The sequence below is a fragment of the Melospiza georgiana genome, chromosome 5 (assembly GCF_028018845.1).
Source record: "Melospiza georgiana isolate bMelGeo1 chromosome 5, bMelGeo1.pri, whole genome shotgun sequence".
NCBI lineage: Eukaryota > Metazoa > Chordata > Aves > Passeriformes > Passerellidae > Melospiza > Melospiza georgiana.
Window position 1 is genome coordinate 18937618 of NC_080434.1, and position 20843 is coordinate 18958460.

The 20843-nt window shown below is 40.5% G+C and overlaps 2 protein-coding genes across 3 annotated transcripts; one reads left to right on the plus strand and one right to left on the minus strand.

Moving 5' to 3' along the window:
• Window positions 1–14475, minus strand: CFI (complement factor I). The gene is made up of 12 exons (XM_058024185.1): window positions 14063–14475; window positions 12110–12389; window positions 11340–11484; window positions 9844–10022; window positions 8717–8827; window positions 7037–7153; window positions 5792–5830; window positions 5207–5310; window positions 4496–4611; window positions 3518–3795; window positions 2327–2428; window positions 1–442 (listed from the first exon to the last, which is right to left on the minus strand). Exons 1-12 carry the CDS (start codon window positions 14120–14122, stop codon window positions 225–227), a joined length of 1749 nt encoding a protein of 582 aa, XP_057880168.1. The 5' UTR covers window positions 14123–14475; the 3' UTR covers window positions 1–224.
• Window positions 14476–14603: 128 nt separating this feature from the next.
• GAR1 (GAR1 ribonucleoprotein) lies at window positions 14604–19501 on the plus strand. Of its 2 annotated transcripts, none has more exons than XM_058024186.1 (7): window positions 14604–14684; window positions 15905–16098; window positions 16182–16336; window positions 17161–17220; window positions 17627–17762; window positions 18494–18613; window positions 18997–19501. In XM_058024186.1, the coding sequence occupies exons 2-7, from the start codon at window positions 15918–15920 to the stop codon at window positions 19008–19010; spliced, it is 666 nt and encodes a 221-aa protein (XP_057880169.1). In that variant the 5' UTR covers window positions 14604–14684; window positions 15905–15917; the 3' UTR covers window positions 19011–19501. The 2 variants fall into 2 exon arrangements, with proteins under 2 accessions (XP_057880169.1, XP_057880170.1); XM_058024187.1 differs by lacking the exon at window positions 14604–14684 and adding an exon at window positions 14800–14886.
• The last annotated feature ends 1342 nt before the right edge of the window (window positions 19502–20843 follow it).

Sequence of the window (20843 nt, forward strand, 5' to 3'; positions counted from 1 at the left end):
TTTTAATATCTGCTTTTATTAGAGACCTTTGCAGTGGACTTGTGCCTGTAAAATTCTCTTCCCACAGGCTCTGCAAAAATGCGATATTCAGAGAGTGTTAAGAATTTTCAAAATACATTCCTTGAAGATTTGTACTGATTGTTGCTAAGTTGTGTGACAGCTGATTGTGGAAAAGGACTATTTTTGCATAGGTGATATGAAGGAAGCATTGAATTTTCTGAGCTTCAGATATTGTACCGTGAAATGAGCCCCCTTGATACATGGTGGCTAATCCAGTCATAGTAGCTGGCAACCTGTGTGTACACGCCAGGGTGACCAGCCTCGCCACAGTTCTCACCCCAGCTCACAATGCCCCACACATAGGCCACGTCTTCTGCATCAAAGCACACCAGGGGCCCTCCTGAATCACCTTTGCAGCTGTCTGTGGAGCCATCATAAGTACCTGGGGAGGAAATAAAAAGCAAAAGTAAGTGAAGGTACAAGCTGGCGCACGAGGCAGAGCTCAGGAGATTTTTCAGGTCTGTGTCGCTTCCTGACAGGTGTTTGCCTAATGGTCAGCAGTAAAGAAGATTCTGAACCTCTTCAAGTCTGTTACTTCTCATTTCAAGTGCAGGGCTTCTCTGTATACTTGTGGCTGGCCCAAATTCCCATTTGCTTTTTCATCAGTCTTGTTTTATGCAGTGCAATAGAGAGGAATTCAGCCACAGTGCCTACTGTAAAAAGTAGCCCATAAAAATGGCATGAGGTATAAAGGTTTGTGCACTGATTCCTTTGGAAGTGAAGATACCATAATGTGTGTATGCCTGTGTGTCTGCCTTTGGTGTCCTCTCTACCCACTAATCCATTGTCCAGTGTCATCTCTTCAATTATTCTCTTTACCAGCTTTATGAAAACAGGTGGGCAGATGAATCCTGGGATGGGAGGGAGAGCAGCTGTCTCTAAGTGCCCCCACTGCATGATTGGTCTCAGTGAGGACCTTTAGAAACACCAGGTAGTGCACAGCTCTGAGGCACAGGTGTGCAGGATCCAGTGCCCTTTGTGCTTCAGTGTTCACAAACCCACTCATTTTCAGGTCAGCAAACCCAATGTTCATTAAAACAAAAAAAAAGAATCAAGATGGATGTGATATAAGCAGAAATGTTGCTACAGAGCTAGAATATGATTTATGGTTTTTCCTATATACTGAGTAAAAGTTAATTAATTTCTAACACCCTTACTACACTTTCCTGCTTGACTGACTGTCCTAATATGAAGGAAGCACAAGACAAAGCACAAGTCCGCAAACTTTTGAAAAGCTCCTTCTTGAATCTGTACCTTACTGAGAAAGAGTTATGTAAATTGTTCAGAGTTAGGATTATAAATCCTATGAAACAAGAATTTATTGCCTTTAATCAGTTTAATTAATATTTGCTTGTATTACTAACTCCTGTGAGTACCAGCCCTTTATTTTAAAGGTTTTATTTGCATCAGGGAGGGGATGGTATCTGCAGATATCCCCTTTCAGAATGTATCTCATGGTACTGTCATTTCCCCTCATGGTAAAGTATGATGACTTGAAATATGTTGAAGAAAAGGGAGATTAGTTACACTTATAAACTAAAATTGTGCTTAATAAACACAATATCTTACAGATAACATCCTGAATTTATCAAAAATTATTTTGCTTTTATATCTGATTTTAATTTTCTTGTTGAGTAGTTTGTTTAAAGATTGCCTTCACTTTTTGATTTAATAAACAGTTGAAACTATCTGTCCTGTGAGTTGAATACTCACTGCTCTTTTAGTCATATATTTGGCAACACTTTTTGTCACTTGAGAAGCAATAAATGTATATTCAAAAATCCTCATTTTAATACTAGGAGTAGCAACCAGTTTCCTGGACAGACTGATCTAAGTTTGAAAACTATTTGTATTCTCCTGGCATGCACTGTGGTAGAGGCAAATGTCCATTCAGATGAATTCTACTCAACAGGGGTGTGGACAGGCATTTGCTTAAATGTGTTGCTGAATCAGAATCAAATACATTGAAGGCAGGTGGTTCAGTAGGCTGTAAAGTGCTTTTGTATTTAGAAAATATAACTCAAATTACATGCAGAAATTTTCCCAAATAATCACAGAAACTCGTCATGCTGTCATCTGAACTCTGTTTACAAATAAGTGGATAATGGTGGATGCCACAGACTCAGTGGCTGGCATGTAGCCAACAGTGATATTGTGGTGGTTCATTTATTGCCTTTCTTAAGTCTAGAAGATTCCCAGCCAGCAGGTCTGGCCTAAACTGAGAGCTTGATGGTAGAGAAATTATAGTAAGAAAATGGATGCTTACCTGCACATGCCATTTTTTTAAAAAATCGTCCTGGATACAATTCAGAACAATTGTGAAATAAATTAACATTTCCCCACTTGAGGATAAATTGTTTTGTGTAACCTAGAAAAAAAAATCAAAATTTAAAATGACAAGTACACATTAGACACATTTAATATAATAATTTGAAAGTTAGTTATTTACTTATTTACATAATATTATTATCTTCAGTATTATAAACCAGAAACCTTAAACTGCCACTAATATTTACCCCATATGAATTACAGTGCATTGGCCATATAGTTCAAAATAAAAGCACAGTGTTTTAATTGCAGTGTAAACTACAGTGCTTTCATTTTGTGCCATTTTTCACCCTTTCCATTTCCTTGTGTTCCTCAGGGCTTTTTTCCTATGTTTTCTACATGAAGGTTTCCAGGACCTTGGAAATGGGTACATTGTTTTTTGTGAACTGGAGATGTGGCTGTGATTCATCCTTATTACCCTTTTTCCAACTCTGCTCTATCTTTATGGAGCAGTTACTGAAGACATGAGCAAGGTATGGATTCACAAGTCTAAAGAGATGCTCTGTTTTTGTCTCTGTCTGTTTGCTAGCAATTCCCAACTTTGCATTTGCTGGGTGGATGCTACTGAGTATGGAGAGGAGAAACCTCCCAACCAGTGTGTGGTAGCTCCAACACCATGCTGTAACACTCTTATACAAGACAAATGCTTCCCAAATCTTTGAAAGTATGACTATATTTGTGTCTGTGCGGGCATCTCTGGGCTGAACTCAAGCATGGCAGAGACAGGATGTGCTGAGTTTCATGCTGGCTGTTGGGAAGGGGTCAGAGGACAGAGTGTGACTATGGGCCCGTGTGAGCTACCAAACAACATCTGTTACATGTCCTTAACAGGTCTCCACAGCTGACAGAACTATTAGATGGACAAAAGGAAAATTTCTTACTTTCAGAGTAGTTTTCATCCAGGTGTGTCCTCTATATCAATATACAAACGGCAGAGGAAGCAGTACAGAAAAGAGAACCCAACCGTGATACCTGAGTGCCAAACCACAGCCTACATTTTCTGTACTCAGCCTCTTCTGAGTGCTTTGTGCATAACTGCTTTTCAGCCTTTTCAAAATGAAAGCTCACCCCAATTAGGAAATGAGTTATACAAATAATACATTCTTGAAGTGAGCACTAAAGCAAATACCTTTCTCTAGTCCCCATCCAGAAATCTTGCATCTGTCACCAGTCTTAAACATATACTCTGACCAGGGCACACAGGCAGGTGTGCTGGTCTCTTCCAGGGAGCATTCTCCGAGCCCAGAACCTTTCAGCTCCAGCAGAGCAATGTCATTTTCATACGTTGATGCATTGTAGTTTTCATGAATTATCACTTGGTTTAGTTTGTAAGTATTTGTCTCTTTGTCATACGCTATTGTGTTCAACATTCCAACCCAGACAAGGTAGAGATGGACCCGATTTGCCCTGGAAAAAAACAGTGAAATAAACACAAGCCTTACATTTCAACTGGTTTAAAGATGTAAAGTGTTGCATTTTATCGAAGTTTATATAGAATAAAAATCCATATTAGATACATATATTTTTCTTTCTGGACTTAATGCCCAGGCTTTTCTGAAGTGTAGCAAATTCAAGACAGATGACACATGGTGAGTACTGCAGCTAAACAGAAAATGATGTTAAAGCCAGGCTCTGTTTAGTGTTGTGACAAATGGAAAACAAGTGCTTTTGCTGATAAAGGTGAGCAGATGTGGATGGGACTGGCAAATCTTACATGTCTGCTCTTGGCTTATTCTGGGGAATATATAACCCCAGGGACATTCTCTGGGACAGATCCTGGACTTCCACAAGGTAGACATGGAGAAGAGATCTGTTGTATTTAACTTCAAGCAGAGTGGTTACAATGAACCTTTCCTGCCTGCTGCTATCTGACTGAAGTATGCCATGTCTCTTCAAACTCATAGTTAACTTTTTATCTTTCTATTCACTGCCAAAACCCTCTGTTTTCTCTGAATCTTCCTCATGCTTAATGTGGGTGAGTCAGTGTTTTAAACTGATCTATTCAACAGACAAACAGAAATTAACAAACACATAGCTGAGAAGGGCAGTAGTATCCAAATCAATTTTTCTGCCTTGCAGAAAGAATTTCAGAATGAATTGTTTTTACCTGACACAGTGAGCAGCAGTCAGAACCCAACAGCCACCAATATAAACCCCTCCACAGTACACTGTGGAACCTTCATTGCTGGTGTCTTTAATTGCCACTTGCCAAGGAAATTCACCCTATTCAATCAACAAACACAAATAATGAGGAATCATTACAATTGTAAATTGTAATGATTAGGGCATAAAGGGAAAAACATCTGATTTTAATAAAAGATATGCTCTCCAGAAGTTGTAAATTGGGCTCCATCAGATACAAAGGATATATATACAAAAACTCAGTAATTTTATCCAATATTCTGACTTTGTGCAATATATCTTTACCTCCAGCTTTTAGTCATGAAACCCCTTGTAGTCAGAAAAACAGATGGAGGACCTCACGTGGTTTGAATGCATTTTTGTTATATTCTGTTTCAAAGCCACAAAATTTAACTCCATTACGTCAGAATTGTTATTTTTGGCTGTAGTATTAATCATTTCCCTGAGTAATTGTCAGTGTCTATTTGTACTTCAATGCTTAATTTTGTAAGTCCATATTTTACTTTATAAACTGTGCTTCTCTTTATTTACATTCAGTGCAATGCCACTACTGCTGCAAAACATGACATAAGCATTGTAGCTGATTTTGTTATTTCCATAACTTTAACAGAAGGAAAATAATGCCCATTTAAATCAATGCTGAATGAACTCATATCTGGTAAAGTTGTTTTTTTACCTTTCCAGCAATCTCTCCACCTACAATTCTTTTCCGTCGAGTTAGTGTGTGATTCCTAACACCACAGTGCACTTGGGGAAGAAGTGTCTTTATCATTTTTCTTTCTTTAACAAAAAGGAAAAACATATTTCAGAATTCAGGTATATATTCTTGTTAAAAATTTGAGTGCTGTGAATATGCCAGTAGCTGAAATAGCAGGAAAACAAAGACCAAAAATATTGGCATCTCTTTTTGCTTTCAAAATTGCTTGTGTCTGAGCATCACATCACTTCTCTCCATTTTTCAATGCTGCATGCATTCAGGCAAATAATTTTAAGGATGTTCCCCTAGGTTTGCTGAGAGTTTACCTCAGCTGAGGGTTTACCAGTTGCCAAAACATGCAGATGTGGATCCTCAGCTAGGATGAATTATTATGGCATTCCCGAAGTCAGTGAAAAGTGAGACAAACAGTAAGTCCCAGAATGCATATTAGTAAATTACAAAGTCAGAATATCTGAGTGTTCTAGATCTGAGCAGCTGGCTGGTAGCTAGAAAGTCACTAATAAGAGGGCATGCTGGTGATTTTGGAGGGCTAATTACACTTACCTTTATCCATACTGTTATTTTCAGCACCTTCTTCTTTGCCTGTAGTATTAACAAAATATTTAAATTATCGGCAAACATTTACTTGAATATATGTGTGTGTGACCCGATGATGGAATATATTTTAAATGCATAAGGGCATACTGTTCTCATGGAGAGCAATACTCTCCAGCCTGGTGCCTGCTCTTTCCTTTTCCTTTTCCTTTTCCTTTTCCTTTTCCTTTTCCTTTTCCTTTTCCTTTTCCTTTTCCCTTTCCCTTTCCTTTTCCATTTCCTGCCAGGCACTGTTTGGCTGCCTCAGCCTACAAATGACCAGCAGCCAGCAGATACTCATTCATAACTACACAACATCTACTCACTCTCCAAGCCTAGGGACCCCTTCTGCCAGGAAACCCTGAGAAACTGCCTTTTTTTTGTTTGTGATCTCTGGGGAGATGTCCCATTCTTCTCCACCAGAAACAACCAAAATTTCTTCTCCTGGCCCTCTGACCTTTTGAAACTTTCTAAAACTCAAAGGAGCATTAAGTAACAGGTTTTTATTTGGTCTTTGGCCCCCAATTTAGGTTATGCTGATGGGTACTATGTGCCTCCTTTAATAGGGTAAGGGAGGATATTCAACATGAAAGGTAAATTAAGTGCTTGGTGAATCCAGTTTGTCAGCTTTTATTCAAACAAAGTGTCCATTGAATTCAGTCCTTATATGGGGGCTGAGCATTGTGTCTGTTCTCATGTCACTGACAGTAATGTTTACATTTAGAGTTCAGTTTACCTGTACTAATTACCATTTACCAGTAGCTTTTACTTTTTTGGCCTTAGACTTTGTCTCTCTTGAGAGCAAGAAAAACATTCTAATTTTCAAACAAAACATAATCTTTTCAACAGAGAGGGGAAAAGCACAGAAGAATTATTATATTGACAAACGTGTTGAATTCCTCATTTGTGAGGAAAGTATTCCTGTTTCTTACACTTTCTTAGGGGATACCAGTTTGATTGCTGGCCACATAAAGAAAAGACATAATCTGCCTTAAGCTTCCCAAAACATCATCTCTTTCTTCCTTCCTTTAGTTTTCTTGTCAGGCCTTTCCAGAAAGAAAGGAGAGAAAATTCTATGACCTTTTCTTCCTACTATGCGTAACATAATACTGGGAAGACTGGTTCTTGCATAATAAATAAAATACTAATATTCATTGTGTAGCCTCTAGTTAAAATTGAGCTGAATGAAAGAAACAAAAACATCTTTCAGAAGACCTGCACAGATAGCTCCAGCTTCGTCCTCTCCTGTGAGGCAGTCAATTTCTTTGTTGCAGACACTCTTATTTGGAATACAGATGTTTGACCGGCAGTGGAAGCTGTTTTCTCTGCACTCTGTAACACAGGGGAATTACAAATGTAAATCACAGCCTGATTTGGTTCAGCAACCTCACACTGTCACAGAGTTTTTTACAATCTAAACCAAACATATATCCATGTTATAGGGAACCTGCCTGTTCATAAAGAGATTACAAAAGCAGGCTCTGTGCATCTAAACAAAATGAATACTTGGCTTTCCTCACTTTAAAATTTGAAACTATAAGATTTGAAAAATGTGAATCTCTGTTACTACTGCAGGCCTGCTAGACTTGGTATCATACCACACCAGTTTCATCCATAACACGTCCACACTCAGCCTCAGCCAAAAGATCTCAAATTTTGCCAGCATCACTGATCACCTCAAATGAGGAACTGATGATGCTTGTGCCAAATCCCACCCCCCAAATCAGAGACCAAGCTGATTTTTGGTTGAACGAGCTAAATGCCTAAATGCAGGGTTAGGAATCAAGAGTCCTGACAGGAGAACACTGGATGAAATAACTTACCTCTTCTAAAATTCTTTGTTACCTGAACAGGTATTATGAACCTGAAAACCCCCTTCCTTTTTAATTTTGTGATCCCTTTAAATGTTATCAAAAGCAAAGCAGTGCATGAATTCATGGTAGGGTCTTTTGAGCTAATTTAAAATTTGATGTCAATCTCTTTTTAAAGATATTTGTATCTAACTGAAAATAAGGTAATTCTCTAAAAGTATCCAGATATCCCAAGATGATCCAAAGACCACTGAACTCAGTTTAAATACTTATGTTGATTTCAGGAAGCATTGTTTTCAGCCCATTCAGCTGAAACAGCACTATTTTTGTCATGTGGAGTCCAAATACATGTCCACTAAATATATGAAATCACAAGTATTTATTTTTTTTGTTCTAAAATTACTGTGACCATGTTTCCACCATTATCTCATTAAAATTACTTACAATTGCAACACTACAAAATTAAGGTTATGGAGGGATAATGACGGGATTTGTAACCCACATTAGCATTTGGCACCTGAAACACAAATTTTGAAAGTATTCTCCTGCATTCAAGTCATGCTAGATCCATTCCTCATTTCCAATCAGAACTTTTACAGCTGGAATTGCAGATGCTAAAGGAGTGACTGTTCATGAACAAGCAGTGTGCCAGGAAATCATCACAGATATTCCATGGATGATCTTGCATTAGTAATACATTTAAGGGTGATATTTTTTTGGTTTAAAGATAGTTCATTAGAAAACCAGTGTCTTTGTTTAATTACTATTGGTTTTTCCAAGTAAAAGTACATTTTCATGCTATAAGGACTAATTTTTTGTCTCAATGTTTAGCAGCCTCCTAAATGATCTCATTGTATTTTCTCATTCTCTGAAGAAATCCAGATTCTCAAGAGATCACTTGTCTGCTTCAAAATGGTATTTCATGCCTGCTTTTTTGCACTTGCCTATGTGTAAATTATGGTCAGATTTGTTTAATGTAGTGACTTAATGGAAAAGAGAATTTAGCTGTTACATCACTGTAAAAATTCTTTGTGAGTGGATTTCTGCTGAAATTATTTTGAAACACCTGACAGGAAATTGTTACCTCTACAGCACAGTTCATCACTCAGGTCTCCACAGTCATTGATCCCATCACAGGTTTTATTCAGAGAAATGCACTTCTTGTTGACACAGTGAAACTCCCCATCTGAACAAACTGTGCAGCAAGATGAAAATGAAGTTAGTGTGGAATTTGGTGTAGGTTCATAATTGCCCAGGGAAATGCTCTGCCTGCATGTTGGATTCTGTCAGCAGTTTGGCCCATCAGCAGTAGGTATGCTGGGGCCCAGTCAGGTAAATAGGAAGAATTTTTTATTGCTTTGGTTGCTTTTCACCAGGGTTCCAGTGTGACCTCTCATTTTCTTCCTCCAAATTTGCCAGTAGCATGGCAAAAGGGAATTTCATTTCTTCTAATGAAAGGACTGGTGAGGACTAAACCAGAAATGATCAATTCAAACACACTATAAATGATTCAAGGGATTAGGATGATGGAGGTTCCTTCTCTAGAAAGAACTCAAGAGTCTGTGAATAACTGCTTTTGTAAGAAAAAAATGAGAATGAGATGATTCATAACACTTCTTCCAGTCAGCAGCATCTCAGGCTATGCTCACCAGTGCCAAAGAAAGCTCCCTACAGGGAATGAAAAGCTGTTAGAATTCTAAACAAGGCTTTGATTCCCCCTTTACAGTGAGAAACTGAGGAGTCCTGAAACCCCCACAGAAGACACCAGCAGTTTCCCACTGTAGTCATGTTTGTCTGGCTGTGGTGCTAGTGATGTGCTAATTGATGTCCCTCTAACAGTGAGCACCACATTGTCACCTGTCTCCTCACCAGTTAAGCCAGGAGAGGTAAGATTCATGGGATACAATATACCTTGATACCCTTGGAAGGCATGGTGGAACAAAGAGAACCAAGGATGAAATAAATTCATTTTATATCTGTAAAAATACTTTGGGGACAGCAGTGATTTTCAAACTTGAAAATTCAAGACTGTCTTGACTCCAGATTATCTCAGTTGTCATAAAGTCTACAAAATGATGATTTAAAGTGATCAAAAGGTTTCAGTGTGGGTTTTCTGTGGCTGAGAGTTCAGCAAACTGGGTCCTCATTGTTTAAAATATACTTAAAATGTAAAAAGACCAAATAGATATTAAACTAAAAAGATCTACTAACCTCTGAGATTTTCATGGCACTGCAGGCTAACCAGTCCCTCATTACTATCTCTTGATTTCATCTCTATGTGACATTCAGCAAGACTTGTCTCTAGGCCCCTGCAACTTATTTGCAGACAGTTTAATGAATTTAAGGCAGATTCTGTGATGCTGGAAGTGACTTGGTAATATTCAGCACCTCTGTGAAGATAATAATAATAACAACAACAAATTATATAATTTCACAATGGATTGTCCACTGCTTTTATTATTTAGACGTTACACGATTTTCCTCAGTGTCAAAGAATTTTGGTCATGGCTAAGAAAAAGAGCAGACTAGCAACTGGAGTTGTCTAGGGGTAAACAGGAGATGTTTACTTTGGAAGAAGTGCTAATTTTTGCAGGCTGCTGTCCCCAAATGCATATGTAGGTCTATGAAAGTCTCTGTGTATCACGATGGATAGAAAAGTCTCCTTATGTAGCAGAACCTGTGAGCTCAGACCTCTGTCTCTGTGTGGACATGGGTGAGCCATAACTTGGGAACCATCCTGCATGGGGTCAGCTATCCTTGGTCCCATCCAAACCACTGAATGCTGAGCAAGCTCAGGCCACTGCAAGGCTGGGATTGATAAATTTTATCTTTCTTGGTTTTACCTGAGCAGTATTCTCCTAACAGTGTATGATCCCCTACCTTAAAGAAATATGGCTCAAATAAATAAGTAACTAGGGAGGCTTTCAATGAGACTCCACAGCTGAATGCTCTGTCCAGGGCAAACCCCTCTCTGCTATCTGAACATACACTGATCACGACTAGCAAACACTTGCTTCTCACCTAGAGAAGGCACTGCAGTAGGAGCTTTAGTTTTCTGGGGACTTTTTTTTTTTTTTTTTTTTTTTTTTTGGTAAGGTTGGGAAGGCAACACTACCTCAGTTATGTTACATTACAGGTGTAAATTATTATGTACAGGATACAGAGGTAACTCTATAAGGAGCTGAATACACAACTTGGATTTTCATTGTGGTTATAAGAAAAAGAACAAACTGTGTGTGACTTCAGCCATCCCTGGAGCCAGAGCAAGCAGTGGCAGCAGGGGTGAAGGAAAAACCCCCATGTTCTGCTCCTTGTTAGTCTGGCTAATGCAAGGGGCAAAACAGAGCTGTACCCTCTTGTCATCTGTCCTGAGAAACCTTTCTCTGATCAGTGCTCACAGCTACTTGGGAGTGGTCCATCCATGCATTTTCCCTAACACAGGCCTGTGAGAACCCCTCCACATTGGTCTTTATTTTAAAGCAAAGAACTTATGGCTTGTATAGCTGTAGCCTGTAACAGAACACAGAAATCTGTGTTTTGGCTTTCACTCTCAGGTGTCAGTTTAGGAAGTTTTATCAGAATATTGTAGCCAATACATAGTTCATGAGTTTTCTGTCTTAACTGTTGGCTGTGAGTGACACTTCTGTAAACATCACTACTTTTTCAAATCCCCTGCAGTTATCCAGAGATAAATTGCCCAAACTTACAATTCAAAGCCAAGGTGCCTGCAAGCCACGTTTGCTTCATTCATAGTCCATTCACTAGCACACACAAAACTGTCCTCCTTGTGATTCATGGGTTTTACTCGAAGCAAACTTGAATCTCCATGACCCAGAGAGACTGAAAATGTTTCTTAAAAAATAAAAAAGAGAGAAATGAAAAAAATCCCCAAACAAAATCATATTATATAGATGTATCTAGTGGAAAGACAGCACAAAAGCAAATCAGGATTAATTTTGTATTCACTGCCAAAGTTCATATGGAAAGAACAGAAGACTGGGAATCAGAGGCTTCAGGTATTATTCCTGAATTAGTTCTGAGGGTTGCCTTTGTGTCTTTGAGCCTGCTAATTTCTCAGACTATGACAGTTTAAGGACAAACGAGGGTAATGGGTCCATAAGAGTTCTTGAAGATCTACCAAGAGCAGGCTGCATTTTAGTATAATGACCTTCTTTAGGGGATTTTTCATAACCAACCAGCAATACTTGGAGTGAGAGGGCCACATCCTACTTCTATTACCTGTGTTGCAAAATGCCTGCAGCAGTCTGTGTAGCAAAACCAGCAGCAGGGTGACCTGGGCCTGTCAATCACTTTATTTTTTATAAAAATCAGCAGATACCCCCCCCTTTCAGTGACTTTTCATTTTCTGTTTCACGCTGTCACTAGTGCAAGAAAATGAACGGGCTTTCTGTAGATAGTGTAAGCATCTCCTCCGCCACCCCTGATGGATAGATTTTGGAAAAGGAGGGGTGAATACCTTCAGGCTTGCACGTTCCCCTGTGCAGAAACTTTGCTTTGGGCTGCTGGCACTCGTAGCTCTTCAGCTGACAGTAGGTACGGAAGTTCTTCCCACCACTAGAGCAAACTGCAGAGCCGTTCTTTGGGCACTGGTAGGGGAGCTTGCACAGGCACCTTCCCTCCACACATCGTTCCCATGGCTGACAAAAAACTTTCTTACAGGACTTGTGGGTGTATTTGTTGCCCAAGCATTCTTCTATGAGGTAGTTGTCTTGCTTAGCTGGCTGGGCAGGTTTAACCTGTGGAAAATTGTTTTCTTCAGCATTAGAGGGTGCTGAAAAAATAATAAATGCTGCTATAAAAAATATTTTAAATGAAAGCAAGATTAGGGACTGTACCAAGAGTTTTGCAGATCCCTTCACTGACCTCAGCAAAGTGTCCATTTATAAGCCTTTTCCCACCTAATCAGAACTTCCTAAATACCATTTATAGAGTTTATTCCCTTGTCTTTGGCCACCTCGTCTCTCTCACTTTTTCTGAACTCCTTTTTTCTTTTTGGATTATTTACCGGGTGTGATCTTCAGTCTTACTGATCTCCCACAAACTTTATACCCTTTACTTTTCAAACATCAGCTGAAGTGCACAGCAGACTATTAACATTTCTAAAGGCACTGGTTTATAACACATACCAGCAATGGGATGGTAAACAGATTAAAACATAAAGGAATTTAAGCACCAGAGAAAGAGAAAAATAGCAACTTGGTTTTTTTTTCCCCTAAGATTTGTTTTATTGGCCTGGTTGACTTTGGATTTCAATATCATGTGTAAATATTTATGAATTACTTACTAGCAAATGAATCTATAATTAATCATTTGTTTTGCAGAGTCCACATGACTGCTCAAGTAACAAGTACCTCAAGTACCTTAACAAGTATCCAAAAGCAATTTGAAAATTAAGTGCTCATCCCCATCAGCGTTTTTCCTGTGTCTTGCACAGCAGAGGGTTTGCAGGGTGGCTGCTGGCCATCACTGCACTGCAGGTACAGACTGTGACCCTCCCTCTGATGGCCTCTGCGTGAGTGGCACCTGTGTTTGTGCAGCTCTCTGCTGACTTCAGTGCTGGCTGAGTGCTTTTGCTTACTAAAATCTGTGGGCAGGATGAATCTTTGAACATGGAAAATATATATGGATGGCCTCTGTGTAAAAATGGGAGAAAAACATTAGTCCTCAAATGTGATTTATCAGCTTTGACTGTGTCAACTGGATCAATAGAGCTGAAGTTTAAAGTTCTCATGAAGAAATACTGCCACAGTAGAGTCAGGGAGGATGTAGCTCAGGCAGAATTAAATCCAATACCTCTCCTTTTCACGGCTGTTTAATCTTATTAAATTCTTCCTGCTGTTCTTGGGTCAGTAGGATCCAAACTGTGAGCCAGATCCGCCTTGGCACAACTCCCATGTTGTGCTAGGTGTTCCTCCTCAGGGGGAACAGCAGGTGCTGATTTTATCTCAGAACTTCTCTGAAAGGCTTGGATTGTGCTGAATGCCCAGCCCAGACTGGCTCTCCTGGACACTTCTGCCCAGAGAAAATCTGCAGAATTTGCTGCCATATCACAAGATTGCAATCCCATTTCTCAAAAACGGGAGAGGGAGGGGTGTGGAAATTGCAGCACCTTTCTGTGGTCAGCCATGCTTGCAAATTTGGTTTAGGATAATATGATGCTTAAAATCTTTTCCACAAACCTGTTAGCATAAGCCCCAGGTAGAATCAAAGCATTAAAGAGAAATAACAGACTTCAGACATTCAGGCTGGGCTAAAACAAATGTATAAAGCACAAATTCTATGAAAGGAACTTTTTTAAAAAAAAATCAATTGGCTTTGCTTTTATAACAATAAACTGTTTATTAAAATGTTTTAAAACATTTTTAAACATTAAAAATGTTTACTGCTAACACAATAAAACATATCTTACCTCTGATCCACAAAGACAAAAGAGACACAAGAAAACCAAGCAAATTGGGAGCATTCGCATGATGAAATTTTATTTCTCTTCCTAGACAAATTCCTCTGGCTGGGATTCTTTTGAATGTCAGCTGTTAGATCTGGGTTTAATTTTTAACCATTAGAAAAATATTTTCAAGTGTATTTAGAAATAAAGTACAGGATCCTCAACTATTAACCGATAAATCCGATCTCTCCAAAAGAGCCTGCCTTAACTGATTTTATCGGAAGCGGATGGCGAGATAACAAAAGCAAAGCCCTTGAAGTAAATGATTAAAAGGAAGCGCTGGTTGGGATTGCACTCAGCGCAGAGGAGCCCGATCGATGCCTGCCCGGCTCGCCCGGCAGTAGGCGTTGCTGAGAGCGGGGTTACAGCGCTGTCAGGACCGGCGCTGTCACACCCGGGTGTGTGTCCCTGCCGAGCCTCCCGTGGCTGCCCCGCCCATCCCCGCTCGCTCCGGGCGCGCCGCCATTGCCGGCACTGGACAGCCCTTTGCGACACTGTCGGCCGGCCCGCGCCCTTTCACTTACGGCAGCCAGCCCGGTTTGCGGCAGCGCGGGTGTTTCCGGGCGGGCGCGGCGCGCACGTGCAGGTACGTCTGGCGCCGCCGTGTCCGTCCGTCCGTCCGTCATCCCTCAGGGAATGGCCCCGCCGGCTGGGGTCCCCCCGCTCTGGCTGCTGGCCGCGTCCCAGGGCCCTGCGAGGCGCTGCGGGTGCGCGCCCAGTGCGGCCGAGCCCGAGCAGTGCGGCCTCCTGAGGGAACCTCCCGAGGTTTAACGGGGCCGAGAGGAAGGGTCGGGAGAACCCCTGATACCAACACGGGCTGGGGGAGGAGCAGATCAGAGCAGCCCTGCTGAGATGGGCTTGGGGTGCTGGTGGGTGACAGGATGGACATGACCCAGCCATGGGCACTCACAGCCCAGAGAGCCAAACCTGTCCTGGGCTGCATCCAGAGCAGCGTGGGCAGCCGGGCAGGGAGGGGATTCTGCCCCTCTGCTCTGCTCTGCTCTGCTCTGCTGAGACCCCACCTGCAGGGCTGCATCAGCTCGGGGGTGCCCAGCACAGGAGGGACGTGGCGTTTCTGGAGCAAACCCAGAGGAGGCCATGAAAGTGGTCACAGGGCTGGAGCACCTCTCCTCTGCAGTCAGGTTGAGAGTGGGGATTGTTCAGCCTGGAGAATAGAAGGCTCTGGGAAGATTTTAGTGCCTGAAGGAGGCTACAGCAGAGCTCGAGAGGGACTTTTCACAAGGGCACAGAGTGGTAGAATAAGAGAAGACAGTTTTAAACTGAAAGAGGGTGGGTCGAGATAGGATGTGAGGAAGGAGTTCTTTACTGTGAGAGGGGTGAGACACTGGAATAGGCTGCCTAGGGAAGCTGTGGATGCCCCATCCCAAGGCCAGGCTGGATGGAGCCCTGAGCAGCCTGTGGAATGTGTCCCTGCACACAGCAGAGGGGTTGGCAGAAGCTGACCTTTAGAATCCCTTCCAACCCAAACCATTCTATGATATTCTCACTTTGTGCCACTTGTGGGGCTGGGGACTGCCATCAGATGTGGCATCTTTATACAGATGAGTCAAAGATGACTAGCTGATCACTGTTAGCCACTTTTTGCAGTCGGATGTTGCAGTGGCTGACATCCTAGGTGCAAACTTGATTTTTCATAGGCCAGCATGTTTTTAGCGAGGTTCGAAAAGGTCAAACCATTAAATTAACAAACCAGGCTGACAGGAGACTGCAATTTGTACAGCAAAGCACATGGGACGCACCTTTTATATCTTAAACGACTGATTTTTTTTTTTGTTCACAAAGCAGGAAACAGTAGAGAATGTCTTTTCGTGGAAGAGGAGGTGGAGGAGGAAGAGGAGGTGGCTTCAACCGAGGAGGAGGTGGCGGTGACAGAGGCGGCTTCAACCGCGGCGGGCGAGGAGGTGGCTTTGCACGGGGAGGTGGACGAGGAGGCTTCAACAGAGGAGGATATGACCAGGGCCCTCCAGAAAGGGTAGTTTGTAAGTTACATGGAGAAACTTCATTTGTTATTTTGCGTAGATTGTCTGCTCCAGCCCTTTAGCTTGTTTGCTCTTTATTTCAGTGCTGGGAGAGTTCATGCATCCCTGTGAAGATGACCTGGTTTGTAAATGTAAAACAGAGGAAAACAAGGTGCCTTATTTCAATGCCCCAGTGTACCTGGATAATAAGGAGCAGATTGGCAAAGTGGATGAAATATTTGGACAGCTGAGAGACTTTGTATCCTTCCAAAAAATGTGTGACTTACAATATTTGTTTTTTAAAAATTGATTTGATATGAAATGGGATTTCTCTAGGATTTTAAAATAGTTCAGAGTTTGGCTACCAGTTATATGTGAGTCTTGCTGCAACTGTAGGTGCTTCATTTAAGTGCCTGTCTTAGAGCTTTTTTGATATGACAGAGTACATGAAGTCAATCAGATTTTCACTCTTTAGCAGTACTGATGATGTATTTTGGATCCATGGTGGTTCAGCTTGTTGCTTTTTCTGGCTAATTGCCCAGATTTTCTGCTATAGGTTACTAAGCTATAACATAGGTGGATCAAGGACTTTTAGGTTTTTTGGTGTATTAGGGGACCTTGCTCATGCTCCAGCACATTATTTAATTATAAAGTGAGTTTATACTGAGATGTCCTGTGGCTCATTGTCACGTTTATTACTTTTCCTGCCCATAAAAGTGGGATGTGCCAGGACATCTGTGGCAGAGCCAGCCTGACACAGAGACACTGGGTACATTTTGTTGTCACTGCCAGATGGACAGAATCCATGACAAAAGCAGGATAGCTGAGGGAGTAACCCAGTTAAGACTCAGCCTGTGTTGGTTGGTTGAGCACCAGTCACTAGCTATGTGAATTTTCCTCTCCCACATTAAATGTGAAGTAAAATGTGCAGGTTTGAATCACCTTTAATTGCAATTGTGGTAAAATTTAGCTGAATTTATAAAATACTAAGTTAGAAAATGTCTCAATGTTCCTTCCATGGACTGATCAAAATCACAGTTTTGCATGTTTTATTACTGCAATGCTCCTTAAGGAAACCAACAGTATTTTTCAGTGAAACTGTCTGAGAACATGAAAGCCTCTTCATTTAAAAAAATGCAAAAGGTAAGTCAATCTCAATAACAGAATTTTACTGAATGCCATCAGTTAGCTAAGTCTAACTTGTCAGCAGATAGTAAAGATTTATTAAGATTTAATAACTTTAAAAGCAGATTGTCCTATGTAAGCAAGGGAATTAAATTCCTCATCCTTTCCAGTTCTGTGTTTGCCACATTACTCCTTTTTCTTGCCCCATGAGAAAAGATGCAACAAAATCACACAAATATCACCAATATTTTAGTAGCTTCTTAATTCTGGGATTTACTTCTTGTGTGCTTTCTCTCCTTGGCTTTTTGCAGAGGACAGTTTGATGTAATGGGATAACACCAAATTGTGGATATTTGTAAAGGGAGATATTAATGTGCATTTAGTCTTGGTATTTTGAAAGCTTAATGGAATTCTCTTCCTGCAGTTTTACATTGATCCAGCAAAGCTGCTGCCTCTTCAGAGGTTTTTGCCAAGGCCCCCTGGAGAAAAAGGTGCTCCCAGAGGAGGTGGTAGAGGAGGACGTGGTGGTGGACGTGGGGGAGGAAGAGGCGGTGGTAGAGGTAAGATCACAAGAATGAGAGCTGCAGGATGTTGGAGTTATTTGAGATGCCATGGGTTGCTTTGGTCATTTGTTCTGTGGAGTATTTGTGTTTTGTTTCCTAAAGCTGCTGGTGAGTACTTGAATATCAACAGCTGTATTGCAAATAAAAATGTTTCTGCTTGACTGTATAGAAAAGGCAGTGATACCTTTCAGGTGGCGAGACTGGCTAAATAACAGCTCCAAAGCATAGGGAGGAGGGAATGCTGATTTATAACAAAGACAGAAAGCTTTTTGAACATCACCTGTGATGTACTCTTCAAACAAAGCTGAAGTTTATTTTTTCTTACATCACAGTTTCTTGTCTCTTTTCCATACCCTGCCCCTTTGCAGCAAGGTACAAGTGTTTCAAAGTGGTTTGGTGTGTTTAGTTTAGTGTTGAGTTGTAATTAATAGATAATAATTACTAATAGCTGTAATGAATTTACTGGTTTATATGTGTAGTTCATTTTTTATAGTCTCTTTAGTATTTTGGACATGGTATATCAGATATTTAGCAATACCTAAAATGCTCCAGATGGTCCCTAGAAGAAGCAGGCTACTAGTAATTGACCTGGTAACTGTCCAGCAATTGACACTTTCTGGTTTTTTGTTGTTGTTCATTTCATTTCATAAGCTGTCTATGAAATAAATTGTTGTGCATAACCAAGAATTTACATGCTTCTCAAAGGGTAATTTCTTTCTTTTGTTTAGGAGGATTTGGAGGAGGCAGAGGTGGAGGAAGAGGAGGAGGATTCAGAGGAGGCAGAGGCGGAGGAGGAGGAGGAGGAGGAGGATTCAGAGGAGGAAGAGGTGGTGGAGGAGGCTTTCGGGGTGAGTGTAGGGTTTTTACCTTTCCATGAAAATAATAGCTCCTAAATAAAAACTTGTAAATATTAAAAAGCTTGTAACTATTAAAATAATTTAAAGCTTGTAAATATTAACAGAATGTTGTGATTTTTAATGTCTTATAGTTTTTAGTCTTATATTTTTTTTTAATGTCTTATAGATGTTTATGGTTCTATGCGAGATATTTCTGTGCATCCTGGTAGTTTAAACTGAAGCACAGTTCTCTGCATTTGTTGATGCATGTGTAAAAACCATGTTCGTTTTTTGCATTTTATTCTATCAATTCATTCAATGTTATGTATAGAATTTGCTTGAAACACAACTAAGATAAGAGTTGTTTGATGTATTTTTCTTTTCTCTTAAAATAGGAAGAGGACATTAAAAATGGAGCCATGAGTATCTCCTCATTGTCTTATCATGTCATCTGCAGAAGCAAAGAACCATGCAAAATTTTTGTAAAGGACCTTGAAAATCTTTTTATAAAGAACTTGAATCTACAAATGACAATTATTTTTACACTTCATGACTGTTGATGGATGCACGAGGAGAGTGCAGCCCCAGGTGAAGAGCTGAAGATTGCTCAGTGTAAACTTTTGTAACTGAGTCACGATTTGATGTTATTCTCAAACTTGTTTGTCTCTGACAAGCAGTGCAGTCAGTGCTTAACTCCATGTTGGAGTTGGGAGTAAACAATCAGTTGAAATGAGTTTTCAGAAGACCCTGCAGGTTCACTGCATGCACATACTTCAGTGTGAACCTGTGCATGACTGATCCTTGGTTCTCATCCTCCTTTTATATTGAATCTTCTGGACATGCCATTTAAACAACCTTTGTGAACCTTTTTTTATAAATTAAATTTCAAACTTTTGTGTTGATAGTTTTTTAAATGCATAATGTATAAGAGAGAAGACAGCAGAGTATATTTTGTGAATTTTTCTGTATAAATATTAATGAAAACCAAAGGCATTAAGATGTGGTCCTCTTAGAAGGTGCTGTCTAATGAACAAGACAAGATTAATACTATACTTCAGTCCTCTAATGGTATCTAATTACACTGATATTAAAATGCTAAGGGTTTTTTATTGGCCCTGCATCTCCCCATTAGCCTGTTTCTGTTGAGGTTTTGATGTCCTGGTACTGCACCTCTTGGTTTGTGTAGAGCTGAGGTTAAATAGCTCATCATAGGGCTCCTCTGCACACAATGCTTTCAGTTATGTATTGCTTAGAAAGGCATGACAAAGTCTGCATGGGCCTGGTCTCTTTAAATGGATGGATAATGAGGGTTGTTGGAAAGATAGGGACTGTGTCTTCCTAAGGATGGAGGAGACAGGGGTGCCTCTGCTCTGGAACTTTGGAAATAAAATAGGTGAAAATAGAACCCCCTGGATTTCTTTCAGCTGGAGCCAGGAGTCTGTTCACAGACTCTCCTACCAAGCAATTTTCAAAAGGGGTCTGTAGAATAATATATGTGCAAGTATTTTGAGCATCTTGTTCAGTGTGAAAAAAGTTCCTTTCAGAATTGATTGCACTCTTATGCTTTTTAGTTGATGAATGCAGTAACAGGCAGTTTAGTTAGCTTCCTGCTTAACAAAGGCAGCAGGTAATTTCTCAGTACCAGGATTGGACAGTTACTGCATGTTTTAACAAATGTGACCATTACTTCTAATAATGTCAAACAAAACTTGAAAGAGTGAAAAAACAAACAGTAAAGAATTCATTTAAATGTGAATAGATGCTGCAAAGGATAATAGATAAAAATGTTTTTCAGCTTAAAAAAATGAAACACAGAATATTGAATTTCTGCTAGGTCTGCTTTTGTGAGAAGAACCTGGCTCTGATTTTAACCCCAGGAAATGAGGGATTCCATGGGGTTTTTTTCCCTGGTATTGCTACAAGCCTAGCTTTAGCCAGGTCAGTTAAATCCAGAACTGAGAATCATTAGGCTTCTGTTGCTGTGCAGTGCTAGGCCTAAGTGCCTCAGGGCTTTGACTTGAGGCTTTGTAAAATTGCCTTTTATCTAAATTCTTTGCAAGTAATTGCATTTTGGGCATTCCACATTGCAGCTGAACGACACAAACCAAGTGCACCTGCGGTGTCCGTACTTCTGTCCTGTTTGCAGCTGGTTCCTCTGCTGTGCTGGGTTTCCTCACTGATGCTTCAGTAGTGGCAGCTGGCTCGGGTACTCTTTCCTTACTGTTCTGACTTTGAAAGACTA

Bases quoted from the DNA above. Each gene is read 5' to 3' on its own strand.
- CFI (XM_058024185.1), bottom strand. From the start codon at position 14,122: ATGCGAATGCTCCCAATTTGCTTGGTTTTCTTGTGTCTCTTTTGTCTT. The intron at 11,485-12,109 runs GTATTCACCCCT...TTATTTTTTAAG, and splicing joins GGGAACGTGCAAGCCTGAAG to AAACATTTTCAGTCTCTCTG. The intron at 2,429-3,517 runs GTATTTGCTTTA...TTTTTTTTCTAG, and splicing joins TGGATGGGGACTAGAGAAAG to GTTACACAAAACAATTTATC.
- GAR1 (XM_058024186.1), top strand. From the start codon at position 15,918: ATGTCTTTTCGTGGAAGAGGAGGTGGAGGAGGAAGAGGAGGTGGCTTC. The intron at 16,099-16,181 runs GTAAGTTACATG...TCTTTATTTCAG, and splicing joins CCCTCCAGAAAGGGTAGTTT to TGCTGGGAGAGTTCATGCAT. The intron at 16,337-17,160 runs GTATCCTTCCAA...GGAAACCAACAG, and splicing joins TTGGACAGCTGAGAGACTTT to TATTTTTCAGTGAAACTGTC.